General features: G+C 41.9%; 1 protein-coding gene across 1 annotated transcript in view; it reads right to left on the bottom strand.

The window, feature by feature from the left end:
- The window catches only part of HSD17B12 (hydroxysteroid 17-beta dehydrogenase 12), a 153,516-nt gene that overhangs the window by 41,949 nt on the left and 96,834 nt on the right, over positions 1–14,733 (bottom strand). Inside the window, exon 4 of the mRNA XM_001367642.4 lies at positions 4,554–4,661. Coding sequence (XP_001367679.1) covers positions 4,554–4,661 — 108 coding nt within the window. The remainder of the gene's footprint in view (positions 1–4,553; positions 4,662–14,733) is intronic.

Below are 14,733 nucleotides of genomic sequence, written 5' to 3' on the forward strand. Positions count from 1 at the left end.
AAACTCCAAGAATAGTTTTCAGGTAGTGGCCCAGCCTTGACAAATGCTCTGAGAGGCCAGGAGAGAAAGCCCAAGTATTGCATATTTTAAGGGAAAGCCAAACTCAGCTGAGGCTTCCCTGTCCTGGCTCCAATGAAAGTGTAAGCCAGTGCAGACCTGCCTTCCCTTGGAGCATGGCCCATGCACACCCAAATACAGCCAACCCAAGTTCCTGCAGGCTCAACTGCCCATGAAACCACAGCTCTGCTGAGAACAAGATTCTGAGAAGAAGCCAGGGAGGTTTCTCAAGGAGGGCAGCTGGTCTGGGGGTACTCAGCTCTCACTCACAGATTATAATCTGTGCAATATAATGACTGAACCTAGAAGTGAAAGGGCTCTCCTCACAAGCCATCCTCCACTTTAGGGCCCTCATCTGACTCAGCATCCTGCCTCTCACTTGAGACTATCTTGAACAGGATTTGGGAAGAGGAGAACCAATGGCCAGTTCCAGTTCCTACCTTTTCCTTTTCTCCCTCTCCTCCTTCTCTGTCTCTCTCAAGAATCTTTGTTTCTCTCAAAAACTGTTTCTCTTCTACCTTAAAATTGATATGGGGTAATTGGGATTAAGCGACTCACTCAGGGCACACATCCTACTTTCTCTTAACTCTTCTTTTGGGGAAGCAGGAATCAGCCCCTGGAAAGACTAACTGGAAGAGAGGAGAACCAGCCAGTAAGCCTCTCTAATAACTTTTTGGGGTACTGTCTTCTTAGTGTCCAGCAGCAACAGGCTAGCACAATGTCTGGCACATAGTAGGAGCTTAATAAATACTTACTGAATGACTTTCAGGTAGGGGGGGTGTCTCCCCTTCATCTCCTTTTCCCCCACTCTCTTCTCCTTACTCCCCAGGTCTGTGGAGCTGTTATCTCTCAGGCTCCAAAATACCCTGGGTCTTCTCTCCAACCAAACCCCAGGAGCCCTCAGTCAGTGTTCCTAATTTCTCTGATTATTAACCTGGAGGCCAAGGCCCTTTTTCGGGGAATCCATGAACTTGGATGGGGAAGAACAACCATCTTTACCCTGAAGGGTGGAGGAGGCAGCAAGTACAATGGACCAGACATCAGGAGCCTCGGGCTCTGAGCCCAGCTCTTCCCTGAAGCTATCTGTATGTTTGGCATAAACAATGGGGAAAAACAGTTCTGATAAAAAAGACACAGGAAGAGCATATCAACTTTCCTGCAGCCCAGGAAATCTTTTTCTCCCGGGGAGGGATCCGGAGCCCCAGGGCCTGCTCTGGGGGTCATGCCAGGCTTCTTTCCCTGGAGGCCACCATTTGTGTGGTTATGGGGATGAGTGTTTTTTCCTGCTCAGGCACAGGCCTGGGGCTACTTGCTTAGATGTCACTGAGTGATGCTTTGTTCAGTTCAAAGGCCCTTTAATGGCTCTTCCTAAATATCAGCCTCCCCCAAACAAGCTTGAGGATCAAAATCCTGTTTCATGTCCAGGTCACTAGAGTAGAAACGAGGCAGGGCTACACTGAGTCCAACCTCTGAGGTGGGCACATCCTCCCTGCGCCTCTCTTGTTCGATGGCCTTTAGTCTAGAGGCCGGACCAGGGCTCTTCCAGGCCTCACATTCAGAATGTTCTCAGTGCCTTCAGCTCATCAGGCCTTATCTTTCAAGTGGGGTCGCAGGGGTAGCCAGGCGGCCGGTCTCAAAGGCTCCACTTCTCCTTACTCACTGGCTCCCAAGTGTTCAGCACAAACGAGCGGGGCTACTTTTCTCTGCATCATCTTGCCTCGTATTACCTTCCTTTGTGCCTCAGAAAACACGCCTGGACTTTGTTCATTCACGGCACAGCTGCCACATGTCACGGCTTCCTGAAGCATGGAGGCCGGTCCTAGGCAAAAGTTCTACAGGCACTTGCTGGGCCCAAATTTGAGCCTCTTTAGTCTGGGGAAGGCAGCTCAGGAGCAGAGGATGGAGTCCTGCACTTGGGAGTCAAGGAAGATCCGAGTTTAAATCTTGCCTCAGAAACTTAAATGGCTGTGCAACCCTGGGCAAGTCACTTAAATGTCTGCCTCAGTTTCCGCATTTAAAAAAAACTAGCCTCTACATCCCTCAGTGGTGGCAAGGACCATAAGAGTTCATGTCTCTAAACCACTGGGTGAAGCTTCAAGCATTACCCAAACGCTAACTGCTTTTCGGGGTCCCTCTCTCCAGGTTTACGAGGTCTGTAGCCAACAAACTACATTCATGCACCTCCCATCAACTCCTCTTCAATTCCTGGTCTTTCAGATGGAGAGGACGCGGTTATAGGGCCTGCCTCACAGAAGTGTAGTCAAGTGCTAGAGAAAGGGGAGGGAGATGAAAGTGCCTTGAAAGGAGGAGGTCCCCAAGAAAGATAAAGTGTCCTCCTCCTCCTCCTCCTCCTCCTCCTCAGGATTATCACACCTTTTCTCTTCCCTGTCTCCAGGCTCCACGGGCTTGATCCTGGGGCTTTACACTGGAAGCTTTCATGGTGAAAAGCAGTTGTTTTTGACAACAGACCACAGAGGGTAACACACTGGGCCTGGATGAAGTCAGGAAGCCCTGGTTTCAACACCTCTCTGCTACTCACCACCTGTGTGACCAACCCTCACTAAGTCTCTTAACTCTCCTGGTCTCAGTTTTCTCACCTGTAAAATGGGGGTCACCATTACACCTATCTTCTATCTAGCGTTGCTGCAAGGTTCTTCCTATAAGAAGCATTTTGCAAACCTTAAAGCACTACATAAATGTGAAGCACTATCGTTATCTCTACCACATGATTAATGCACCTGCCTTCTGGAGAGATTAAAGAGCGGAGACTCAAAGTTAGGAAAGGAAGGTGCAGGCACTTCTCCAGACCAGGCTCTCCCCAGGTCTCCTCCCGAGAGCGGAGTCTTGAGCTCAGCCTGCTCTCCCCATCCCCTAGTCGCTGTCAGCTTTAGAAGGCTTGGAAGGCAAGCACCGAAAAGAGAGGTCACAGGATTGTGCAGAAGGCAGAGTTCAGAGCAGGCATTCAGGGCCCAGCCAAAGGCTTTTATTAGCCTTGCACCAGATTTACGCTAATAAAGACCTAAAGGTTTGGAGTCAGGCAAGGACTCCAGGCCATCAATGCTTATGAGTAAAAACAGGGAGGTCAGCCCACCCTTGGGAGCCCACACGGGGTGAGGAGGGAGGCAGAGCAGCAGCAAAAGTGACTTCTCAGGCTCAGGGTAGAGAATGGAACCTGTAGAAGATTTCAAGAGACACCTTCTGTCTGACTTGTAGACATCGCATACTTGTCGCATGCGCTAAGGAACTAGGCCTGGCCTGAACTGTCAGGAAGCTGCCTACTGGTCATCGAGGCCCAGCTGCCTCTGCAGCCCATTGAAGAAAAGGATGTGCTCGCACACATGACGTTTTAGGTTCTGCAGCAAGGAGGTTCAGGAAGGAGAACTGCTTGCCGTGCTAGGTGCTCTCTTCTCTGTGGGATTTCTTCCAAACTGAAACAACCAGAGGGTCAGGGACTGGCCCCCCAGAAGAATTCATTGCCTAGCAGCTGGGGTAATACAGTTTTTTTTTTTTGCCTGATGAGGTGAGATCTTCAGGCATAAACAAGAATTTAACATTTTTTTAAAAAATGAAGTTAAATAAAAACAATCAAAATGGCAGAAAAGGAAAATTTCTTAAGCCCTATTCAAGAGCAGATTCACTTCTGAATAGATTCCTATCATCCAAAATTCAAAATAATCTGATCTAGCTACTGTATACTGTCTACTCCATCCATTTAAAAAGTATATAGTGTGTCAAGGGAAGTTTATTCCCTCCCCCTCCTAGAGGGCCAAATGGTTGATCCAGATTCTCCAAATACCAAAGTTATGTGCTGTACATCAATATAAGAGAGGGGGCAGGTCTTCTCTGGGCTTTTGGAGGAACTCAGGGGAGAGAGCAGGCAGGTAACGGGGAAGAGGAAGGGACTGGCAGGCTAGGGAACATGCAGTTTGTAAAAAATAGACTCGAATACAGGACTACAATCCCCATGAGCCTTTGCTCCACTTCCCCAGAATGCCTTGTAATCTCACCTGGGCCGAGATCGAGAAGGGATTTAAGTTGATTCAAAGGCTTTTGAAGGGCTTTTGGCTTTTTTTGGACTTCCGTTTTGGAGCAGAGGCGTCTCTTCCATGATGTGAGGTTATTTTGTCTAGGCCTCTGGCCTAGGCACATGCTTCTTACTTGTATATTCTTAATCTTTAACCTTTAATAAACCTCTAAAAAATATAATACTCCTTGCAGAGAGAAACTAATTTCTACCTGCCTCAGTCTCCCCATCTCCCCTAAATTTTAATCTTTACAAGTTGGAGGACTTAGAGTAAGAAAGAGTTAACTCTGTGCTGATCTACCTTTCCTATTAATAAACTTCATAAAATTAATAACTGGGTAGATATATTAATTTCACTCATTACAATAAACAACAGTTGTGTTTTATGCACTGATTTTGTACTAATGAATACATATTAGTAGGAAAGTTTAAATGATAGACTAAGTCCAAGAAATGTGCCACAGATACAAACCTAAAACACCAATCTCCAGGCCTGTCAAGCTGGCTTCGATCTTGTTATAAATATCGACTGCACCAAAGTCAACAGCAATTGTCTTGGTTTCCACTTTGAATTTTTCTTCTAAAAAAAGAACACAGAGAAAGATTTTTTTAAAAATATGTGTGTGTATAGACACATATAAAGAATGACAAGTCAAACCAAATTCAGTTACACTTCTTTATTCTTTTTAAGTTTTCATATAGACCCGCCTTGCCCTGCATTTCTTATTGCTTGAGGCTCTGAACCTGCTGAGCCTCAGTTTCCTCCACCGTAAAATGAAAACTTTTGGACTCAGGATGACATCTGGACCCTTTTCTGTCCCTAAATCTATGCTCTCATAATTTTCAGTACTCGTAGAAAACTTAAGAAGCTAGCAGTGAGTCGAATTTTCAACAACTGCATGAATGAGAGGAGTTCCCAGTTATGCCTTTTTGTAAAATGGTGACAGTGGCATTTGTGAAGATTGGATTTAGCTCTCCCCTGATTGTAACAATGAAGATACTTAGCTCTTCCTTTATTGTGAAGATTAAATTGTAATCTTCTGATTATAACAATGAAGGTATTTAGGTCTTCCTTTATTGGGAAGATGGAATTGTAATCCACAATCTATTTTTAGATTTTAATCCCCAAAAGGTTTTTACTACAAAAGGTGAACTAACCAAAAAAGGTGTGAACTAAAGAGTGGGAAGTCCTAGAGAGGAGCCTCTGCTGTGATTGGTAGATGTGAAATTTAGGGAAGGTGACATAAGAGAAAAAGATCTTTAAAAGAGGACCAGAGGTCACAAAAAGATATTAGATTCGAGATTCTAGTTGGATGGAGGATTCTCTGACTCCAAGTTGGACTGGAGGTACTGGACCCCTGGAGGAATTCTTGCAGGAGACCTCAGTCTACTTTTCCATTTTAGATGGTCACTGTTGGTAAGTGAAAGGCTGACTTAGTGACCCTGCCTTTCTCAAAGTCTTCCCCCCTCCCCCTCCCCTTTCCCCTCCCCCTCCTGCTTCCTCCCTCCCTCTCTCTCTACCTCCCTCCCCCCCTCACCTATATAAATATTCAGAGTCCAACCAAAAAAATTTTTAAACATATATTCACTTCTATATGTCTAGATGAATTGCAAGACATAACAGGAAAATAAATTCATTTTCCATCTAAATAGGTCTACCATTGCACTGGGATTGGGGATTTTAATGAAAACTTAAGATCTCACCATTTCAGTGAGAAATCATCCAATGGTCAGTGGGGCATATGGGGAGAATTATGCATCAATATTTACAGTCAATCGAGCTAGAACAGTAATACACAATTATGACCTTTCTCTAGGCCCTGGAGTCTGGTTAAGACTTAGCACTCACTATCACCAATGACCTCCTAAGAGCTTTAGAGAAACCCCACAGTGAAGGCAGTCATTAAGGAGGCAGACAGTGCTTCCAAGGCAGTGGAGCAACATAATAAAAGGCCTCCAAGGGCCTCCCTCGGACCAAAGGGTGCCCAGTCAACAAATCAGCATGCATTTATTAAGCACTCAGGACCACTACAAAAAGTTCAAGATACAAAGAAAAGCCTAAACCTTTTTTCCAATGGAGTGGGCCATGATATATTCATGTAAACTATATAGGAAAAACATGCATTTAAGCAAAATAATAAATGACTTCCATATTGGCCAGCTATATTTTAAAATAGAGAAAAGACTAGAATTTGGTTGTATTATTAAATAATTAAGGATAAATCCCCATCAGGCTTAGTCAGGAGGTCCTGGGTTCAAATTTGACCTCTGACACTCCCATTACCTTGTCCTTGCCACTTTTCTGTCTTGGAACCAATACTTAATATTGATTCTGAGATGGAAGGTAAGGGTTTTTTAAAAAGGATAAATTCCTGCTTCCTTTAAAAATGGGGTGGGGGACTTTTCCCACAAAGTGCATGGTTAATCTATATGGGAAGAAACAACTCTCAGTTGAAAAGGATTCCTGCATTATAGCTAAAGCTGGGTCACGGGAAGCTTAGATATCTCTTCCAATCAGTGACAAGAACTGACCCTGGATAGAAACGTTTGTAAGGACTTTGAATTGGTTGGAGCCAGAAAAATAATTGATCCAGAAAATACTTTGCTTTGGGTTGAAGACATAACTCCTGCTTTAACGCAAATGGCTTATTCCTACTCATAAACAGGAAGCCTAAAAAACATGAGGACAGTACGTCTTTACAAAGTTGAACATGTATGGGACTGCAGAGTGTTTTAGTATCTTTTACGAGGCTTCCAAAGTCATCAAAAATGGCTCACAGAATTCATCAGCAATAGAGATTATTTTTGTCTATAGTCTCCCAAGGAAAAGGAATGAAAGGTTGAATGATATCTTTTATTAAACATAAAGCTTTTGAATCAGGAAGAAAATAATGAAGCGCTCTTCATAATGTTTTAAGAAAAGCAAAGTTATCTTATCAAGCAAAGCTACCACACTGACATTTAAGATGAATACATTTTCCCCTAGTAATTATAACCATGTACTAACCAAGGAAAGAAATATGTGTTCTATAACCTACTAGATCTGGTGGAAATGCTTATATTTTTAAGACTTATTTACACTCAATGTAATAAAAAGCTACAAATGTTAGAAGCCTCTCTATTTGTTCTTGGAACAAATATGGCTTCTGGAAGAAAATATCTGAATGATAAGCAGGAAGAAAGGTGTTCTAAAATCCTTCTGTGATTGGTTGAAAGTTTGGTAATGGGGGACAGCAAGGTACTCCCTGTTTTCCCAGAGGATTAATAAGGACTCATTGTTGGAATCCAGGAGAGAGATAGCAGCCCAGACTTTTGGACAGGAAACCAGACATTCCTGAGGAGATAGTTTGGTGGCTAAAGATTTGGGGCCCAATTCCCTCTCTTTTTCACACACTCTCCAAGGCCAGTTAGAATTCCTTGGGGCTAGAAAAGAGAGCTGGACTTCTAAATTAACCCATTACAGAACAGTTGATTTCTGAACTAAGCTCAGAAACCCCGAGCCAGGGCTTAAGCAGTTCTAGAAAGTAGACAAGAGCAAACTTTGGTCTTCAGCACAGGTCTATGACTGGCCATTCCAAAGCCTCTTCTAAAAACAGAAATTCTACTAAAAGAGCGGCCCGGTGAAGTTCATTTCAACAACACCCTTAACCAGATAAAAGAGTAAACCCTCTGTTTGATGTTCAGAGTCCTCCACCACCTTTCCAGTCTTCCGACACCTTATCCCCTCCAGGTATTCTGCAAGTCCAGTGCCACCAGCCTCCTTATAGCTAGCTCCTTGCACATGGTGCTCTACCACCTCATTTCCAGGTGTTTTCCCTTGCTGTCCACCAAGCTGGAATATTCCCCCTTTTTCACTTCCATCTACTAGCTTTCCTGGCTTTCTTCAGGTCTCAGCTGAGGTCCCATCTTCTGCAGAAACCTTTCCCAGTCCCCCCCTTTTTTTAAAACACTTACCTTCTGTCTTAAAATTGCTACTAATTATTTGTTCCAAGGCAGAAGGGCCAGGCAATTGGGCTTAAGTGACTCACCCAGGGTCATGTGGCTAGGAAGTGTCTGAGGTTACATTTGAACTCAGGACTTCCTGAATTTCCCTTGCCCAGACCTTCATTTTAGTGTCCTCCCTCTGAGACAACCCCCAGTTCATCCTATACATGTCTTGATTGTTTACATGTTTTCTCCCCCATTAGAGTGGGAGCTCCTTGAGGTCAGGGACTGTTTTTTGCCTCTCTCAGTATCACCAGCACTCTTCACAGTGCCTGGCACATAGTAGCCATTAAGGCTTGCCAGACCGGAGGGGAGAGAGGTGTATTCACAAATGAAGGTTAACCGAAAAACAAAGATATTAATAAAAATGAAATTAAAGACGATTTTAAAGAGAGCTAAGCCAGGTTTCTTGGCTGGCATTTAGACACAGAGAGTAGGAGAGCCAAGGAAATACACAAGCCAGTTTGTCACCTGTCTGCAGCGTCTGGTTAAGTCGTGCCTCGTCCATGTTTTGGGGTGCTAAGTGAACTATCTGGGGCCCAGGACACCCTCAGAGCCTGGGTAGAGATGGAGGAATGGCTAACCCCGTGGATGAATAAACATTAACTTGGTAAATAGAAATAATACAGATAAGCCAAACCTTACTCCCAAAGAATTCACATTTTAATGGAGGGAGACAACACCCATAGAACATTCAATGGGACAGACTGCATCTTCTCTGGGGTCATTGCTATGAGAGAGCCTGGTGGCAGGTCCCTCTCCCTGCCCCAGGCTGCCTACCATCTTTCTTTCACAGTGTAGCAGGCAGTGCTGGTGAGGCCAGGAAGGAGCTCCCCGATTATGAAGCTATTCCACAAGGGCAGTGGCACGTGCCTAGGATGGTGTCTCCTGAGGTCTCCGGGCCTTGACAATAACATTCGAGGATTCTAACCTTCGGAAAAATAAAACAGCCCAGCGGCTGTGGTTGGGGCTCTTCTGTTTCTCAGTCTGAGGGCACAATTGATATCTATAGGCTAACACCGGCCTCCCTCCCACAGCACGGTCAGCTGGCAACAGAAGCATGTTCCAGCCCCAGCACTGGTACCACAGGAAAAGTTGAGAATTAAGGTGAGATCAAACTGTCCCTTTGCATTTTCAGCCTCCACATCAAGCCCTCAAAAACACATCCTGAGCCTATGCCCAAGGGAAAAAGAAAATTTCAATGTTATTTATAACCGTCGATCTTTAGGACAACTGATCACCACTGGCCTCGGACCACCATCAAGCCCGGGGCATGGGCTGACCCATTCCAGCTCTAGCTATTTCTAGCTCAGAGACTAGTGAATTGGGTCAAGATCTGGAATGAAAAGAAAAGATGATCTTGAGGTCATGGGCTCCTCAAGAATAACCCAAACCTGACAACTCCTCCATTCAAAGAAAATTCAGGATTCCACTGCAAGTGACCTTTGGTTTCAAGGCCCTTCTTCCACTTCCAAGAATCCTGTTTCCTTTAAGACCCAGCTAAAGGGCCTCTTCCACCAGAAGCCTTCCCTGATTGCCCTCCTGCTCCTGCCTTCCTATCCACTTGTAACTACCTTGTATTCACTTGAGGATAAATACTGTCTTCTCCAAGAGAATTTAAGCTCCCTGAATGCAAGGACTTTTTCATTGTTGTCTTCGTAACCCTAGCACCTACCGCACAGAAGGCATTTAATAATTCCGATTGAACACAATACCAGACTTCCCCTTTTACTATTTCATAATGTTCATTTTCTTAAACAAATAGTATTTTGTTTTAAAGAAGAATATCATTTCAGAGACCAAGAAAAAGGGGAAAATCTAGGTTTTTTTCCCCACTTGCAATAGCCAGGAATATTAAGTCTGGCCAATATATATGACAACAGATTGAGCTATGAATTTTATTGGATTTTTACAATCTTAAAAAAATAAACTAAAATCTAGAAATTGTACATTCACAACTCCTTCTTCTCTTCCCCATCCAAATTCCTAATCTCTCTTTTTTATTGGGGGGGGGGGGGGCGGGGAGGACGAGCATCACCTATTCGCTACTTTGAAATGTTGAAGAACTGGAAGAATGCTTGAATTTTTATGTGGAGACACAGGTGATTATTTATTAAAGATATCTCTTAAATCTCTCACTAGACCAAATAGTTGGACACTATCTTAATGCATTACTAGGTACTTTTAAAACCCAATCAAAATCTTGTAAACTGAGACATAAACTGAAATTGTAAACTCAGTACTCTAATCTGTAACTCAAGGGGTGAGACTTTTATACTCACAGGGAAAAAACCAACAACAAGCACCTGTTCCTGCCCCTTGAAGATGAAGCCTACTTAACCATTGTCTTTGTGCTTGATCATCTCATAGAAAGGACATCCAACAAGTTAATGACAATGGGCTTTGCTTATGATGCTTTACCTACCTTAACATGAAATAATAATGGCTAAGGCAAAGCTTTGCAGGATGGGCTTCTGTTTTGGGTGCTTGGAGTAAATGCCCATAATCTAACACCTCCTAATTCTCAATCTAAGGTACTGTTCACCCTGCTAGGTCCTAACAAAGGCCCAATATGACACACTTACACTTGACTTCCCTTAAGAGTCCTATGGATCAGGACACTCAAACACTCCTGGTAGAACTGTGAACTGATACAGCCATCCTGGAGAGCAATAAGGAAGCATGCCCAAGGGCCATAAACTAAGCATATCCTTGACCCAGCAATACCACTGCTGGATCTGTATTCTAAAGAGATCAGAGAATGGAGAAAGGCTCTACTTATACAAAAATACATTTAGCAGCATAGTGGCAAAGAATGGGAAACCAAGGAGGTGCCCATCATTTGGGAAATGGCTGAACAAGTTGTGGAATATGGTGGTAATGGAATACTATTGTGCCATAAGAAATAATGCACAGGAAGAATTCAGAAAAAATTGGAAAGACTTCTCTGAACTGATGCAGTGAAGCAAGCAGAACCAGAACAGCCGCTACAGTAACAGAAATGGTATTCGATGATCAACTGTGGAGGAGTAAACTATTATCAGCAAAATGAGCTTCCCATATCCCCCCAGAGGATTCATGGTTTAAAAAGTGCTCTCCCCAGCCAAAGGAGGAACTGCTAGAGTCTAACATCCCTCTATGTCCTTCCTGAGTTCTTTAGTGTGTGCGATATGTCTTCTGTCACAGCATGAGGAATGTGGAAATACGCATCATCTGGCACACTGGTATAAACTATGTCAGATGACTTCTAGCTTGTGGGGAAGGGAGAATCTGAATCAAGAAATGGGGGGGGGGACTGTTAAAAATTGTTCCTATGTATAATAAAAAAGTTAAATAAAAAAGTCCTATGGGTTGCCATGTTATATTAAGGACTATATTCTCCCCCCTCCCAGTTCTAGTGCAGAGTACAGGGCCACCTTTCATTACAGGCTCAGCTCAGATTATGAGCATTTCCCCAGTTTGGTTGGTTTGTTCAAAATGTACTCTCCCATTTCTGAGCTCCCCACTGTCTCCCTTATACTGTTTGGGGCTATGCCTTGGTACTTGTCTAGGGAATCCTTGGCTTGGGTTATGGTGTTGCTGTCCTTCAGTTTTACTGAATACCAAGAAGCTTGAGAAGCCAGTTTATATCAATTCTCTCTTCACAAAGGAATCCCCAACAAAAAGGCTCCCCTTTACTCCATTGCTAGTAACATTCTGCCCTTGTTGCTGTTCAGTCACTCAACTGAATCAGACTCTTGGTGATCCTCTGGACCACAACATGCCAATATTATCCCTAAGGTTTTCTTGGCAAAGATACTAGCATGGTTTGTCATTTCCTTTTCCAGTGGATTAAGGCCAACAGAGGTTAAGTGAGTGTCTGAAGACAGATTTGTTTAAATGTGCTATAAGAAAACAAATTTGTTGCATGAAAAACAAAAAAATGACATATATAATATAATATGGCTTCCTTCCCCTTTAAAAAAAAACTTTTAAACAATACTGAAAAACAATACTGAAGAATTTAATTTAAATAATCACCTACTGAGACCAAAGAGGAATAGCCCTTTCAGATCTCAGACTATTATAAAGAAAGTAGTATCAAAACCACTTGGTACTGCTTAAAAAGGAGAGCTAGATCAAAGGAATAGACTAGAGGAGGGAGTATCAGAAACAATGGAACTCAACAATCCAGTGTTTGATGAAGCAGAAAACATAAATTGCTTATTTGATTTTTTTTTAAACTGCTGGGAAAACTAGAAAGCATTCTGGCAGAAATTAAGACTTAGATCAACACCTTACACCACACTAAACAATATATTCTAAATGGATAAATTATTATTAAAGTTCTTATTTAAAAAATTCATGAAAAAACTCATCATGACTCTCCCAACTATAAGTAAGAGATGAAATTGTAACCAAAACAAGAAATAGAGACATTTACCAAAGATAAATCAGATAACTTTGATGACATGAAACTAAAAAAGCTTCTTTCTGCCCAGGCAAAATGAATACACCAAGGAGAAGGGAAGAAGTCAAATGAAAAAAAAAATTGTAATCAAATTTCTCTAATAAGAGTTTAGTATCCCAAGATATAAAAACAATTAATAAATACATTTAAGACTAATAACTATGTCTCAATAGATAAGTGGTTAAAGGATATGAAGGGTTCTCAAAGGAAGAATTGCAAAGGGTTCACCATCCACATTAAAGAATGCTTCAAATCACGATGAGATAAATGTAAGGTAAAATAACCCTTGGCTGTCAAAGAGAACAATAACAACAACAACAAAAAAAGACGACAGTCAGTACTGGAGAGGGTTTAGACAGATTACTACATTGCTGATAGAGTTGTGAATTGGTAAGACCATTTTGCAAAGTACTTTGGAATTATTCAAATAAAGGGACAAATTACTGATAAAAGGAAAGTTTCTATATGCAGTCAAATATTTATAGTAGTACGTTTTAGTGATAACAAAGAACAGGAAACAAAGTAGATGCCCACTGACTGGAGAATGACTAAATAAAAATGTGGCATATAAATTTAATAGAAGATTATTGTGCTATAAGAAACTGTATGCGTGATGAATACAGAGAAGCATGTTAAGATCTAAAAGGCTGAGGCAGAGGGAAGTCAGCAAAGGTGAGAGAACAATATATACAATGAATACAACACTGAAATGGAAAGAACCCCATACACAAATCCAAAGAGAACACACATTTTACATTATGATCAAGCAGGACATGACTAAAGAAACTACTAACTCATTCTCTGGCTTCTGCCTCTACCTTCAGTCCTCTTTTCACAACATTATGCTATCCTTCATTTAATTAACAAGAATTGTATTTGTCTACTTCAATTTGAGAAAAGATTTGCTGGGAATGATGAGCTGACAATCCCAAGACTCTTAACAAAATGAAGAAGTAGGTTTTGACTACAACTGCTTTGCTCAGATAAAATTCTTGTCTTAATTTTATCAAGATTTTATCTTCTATTATTTATAAAATCTCCTGTAGCACTCAATCCTTCAATATTTTTTCTTGTATTTCTAGGTCTCAAGTATTATCCTAGATGTGCTATATACTCGTGAGCCACAAAGATATAATCAGAGGAGGGAAGTGGCACTGTTTCCAAGATTCAATATCATCTGCGTAAGTCTGGAGCTTAGATTGTACATAATCCAAAGGTTATAAAGGGAAATGCCTTTCTCATTCAGAAAATTAGGCAACAGTGTACCATCCACAGATGCAACTCTAAAAATTCATCTGGATAAGAGGAATAACTTAGGGGACCATTCTTTTTTCTTTTTAAATAAATAAACCCTTTCCTTTGGTCTTAAGACTTGATACTAAGCATCGTTTTCAAGGCAGATGAGCAGTAAGGGCAAGTTAATCTGGTTAAGTGACTTGCCCAGCATCACTCTGCTAGAAAAGTGTCTGAGGTCAAATTTGAACTCAGGCATCCCAATACTTGCTCTCTCTACTCACTAAGCCACCTACCTACCCCCAGGGTCTTTCTAGAAGAGAAAGTTAGTATGGAAGTTTCTGAGAGAGACTTCTATTAGAAATAGTGTTGGAAATCTCCTTAGTGAACATAGATGCAAAAATCTTAAATAAAATACCAACAAAAAAACTACAGCAAGTTACCACAAGGATTATTCACTATGACCAGGTAGAATTTATACAAGGAATACAATGGTTTAATATTAGGAAAACCATTCACATAACCGACCATATTGATAATCAAACCAACAGAAATCACATGATCATCTCAATAGATGCAGAAAAAGCCTTTGAAAGAAAAATAAACTGGAGGAATTCCATGTGAACTGGAACAACCTCCAGGAATTGATGTAGAGTGAAAGGAGCAGAACCAGGAGAACATTGTACATAGAGACTGATACACTGTGGCACAATCAAATGTAATGGACTTCTCTATTAGCAGCAATGCAATGATCCAGGACAATTCTGAGGGACTTAGGAGAAAGATGCTATCCACATTCAGAGAAAGAACTGTGGGAGTAGAAACACAGAAGAAATTATGCTTGATCACATGGGTTGATCGGGATATGATTGGGGATGTAGACTCTAAACAATTACCCTAGTGCAAATATCAACAATATGGAAATAGATCTTGATCAATGACACATGTAAAACCCAGAAGAATTGTGAGTCATCTAAGGGAGGGG

The sequence above is a fragment of the Monodelphis domestica genome, chromosome 6 (genome assembly GCF_027887165.1).
Source record: "Monodelphis domestica isolate mMonDom1 chromosome 6, mMonDom1.pri, whole genome shotgun sequence".
Classification (NCBI taxonomy): Eukaryota; Metazoa; Chordata; class Mammalia; order Didelphimorphia; family Didelphidae; genus Monodelphis; species Monodelphis domestica.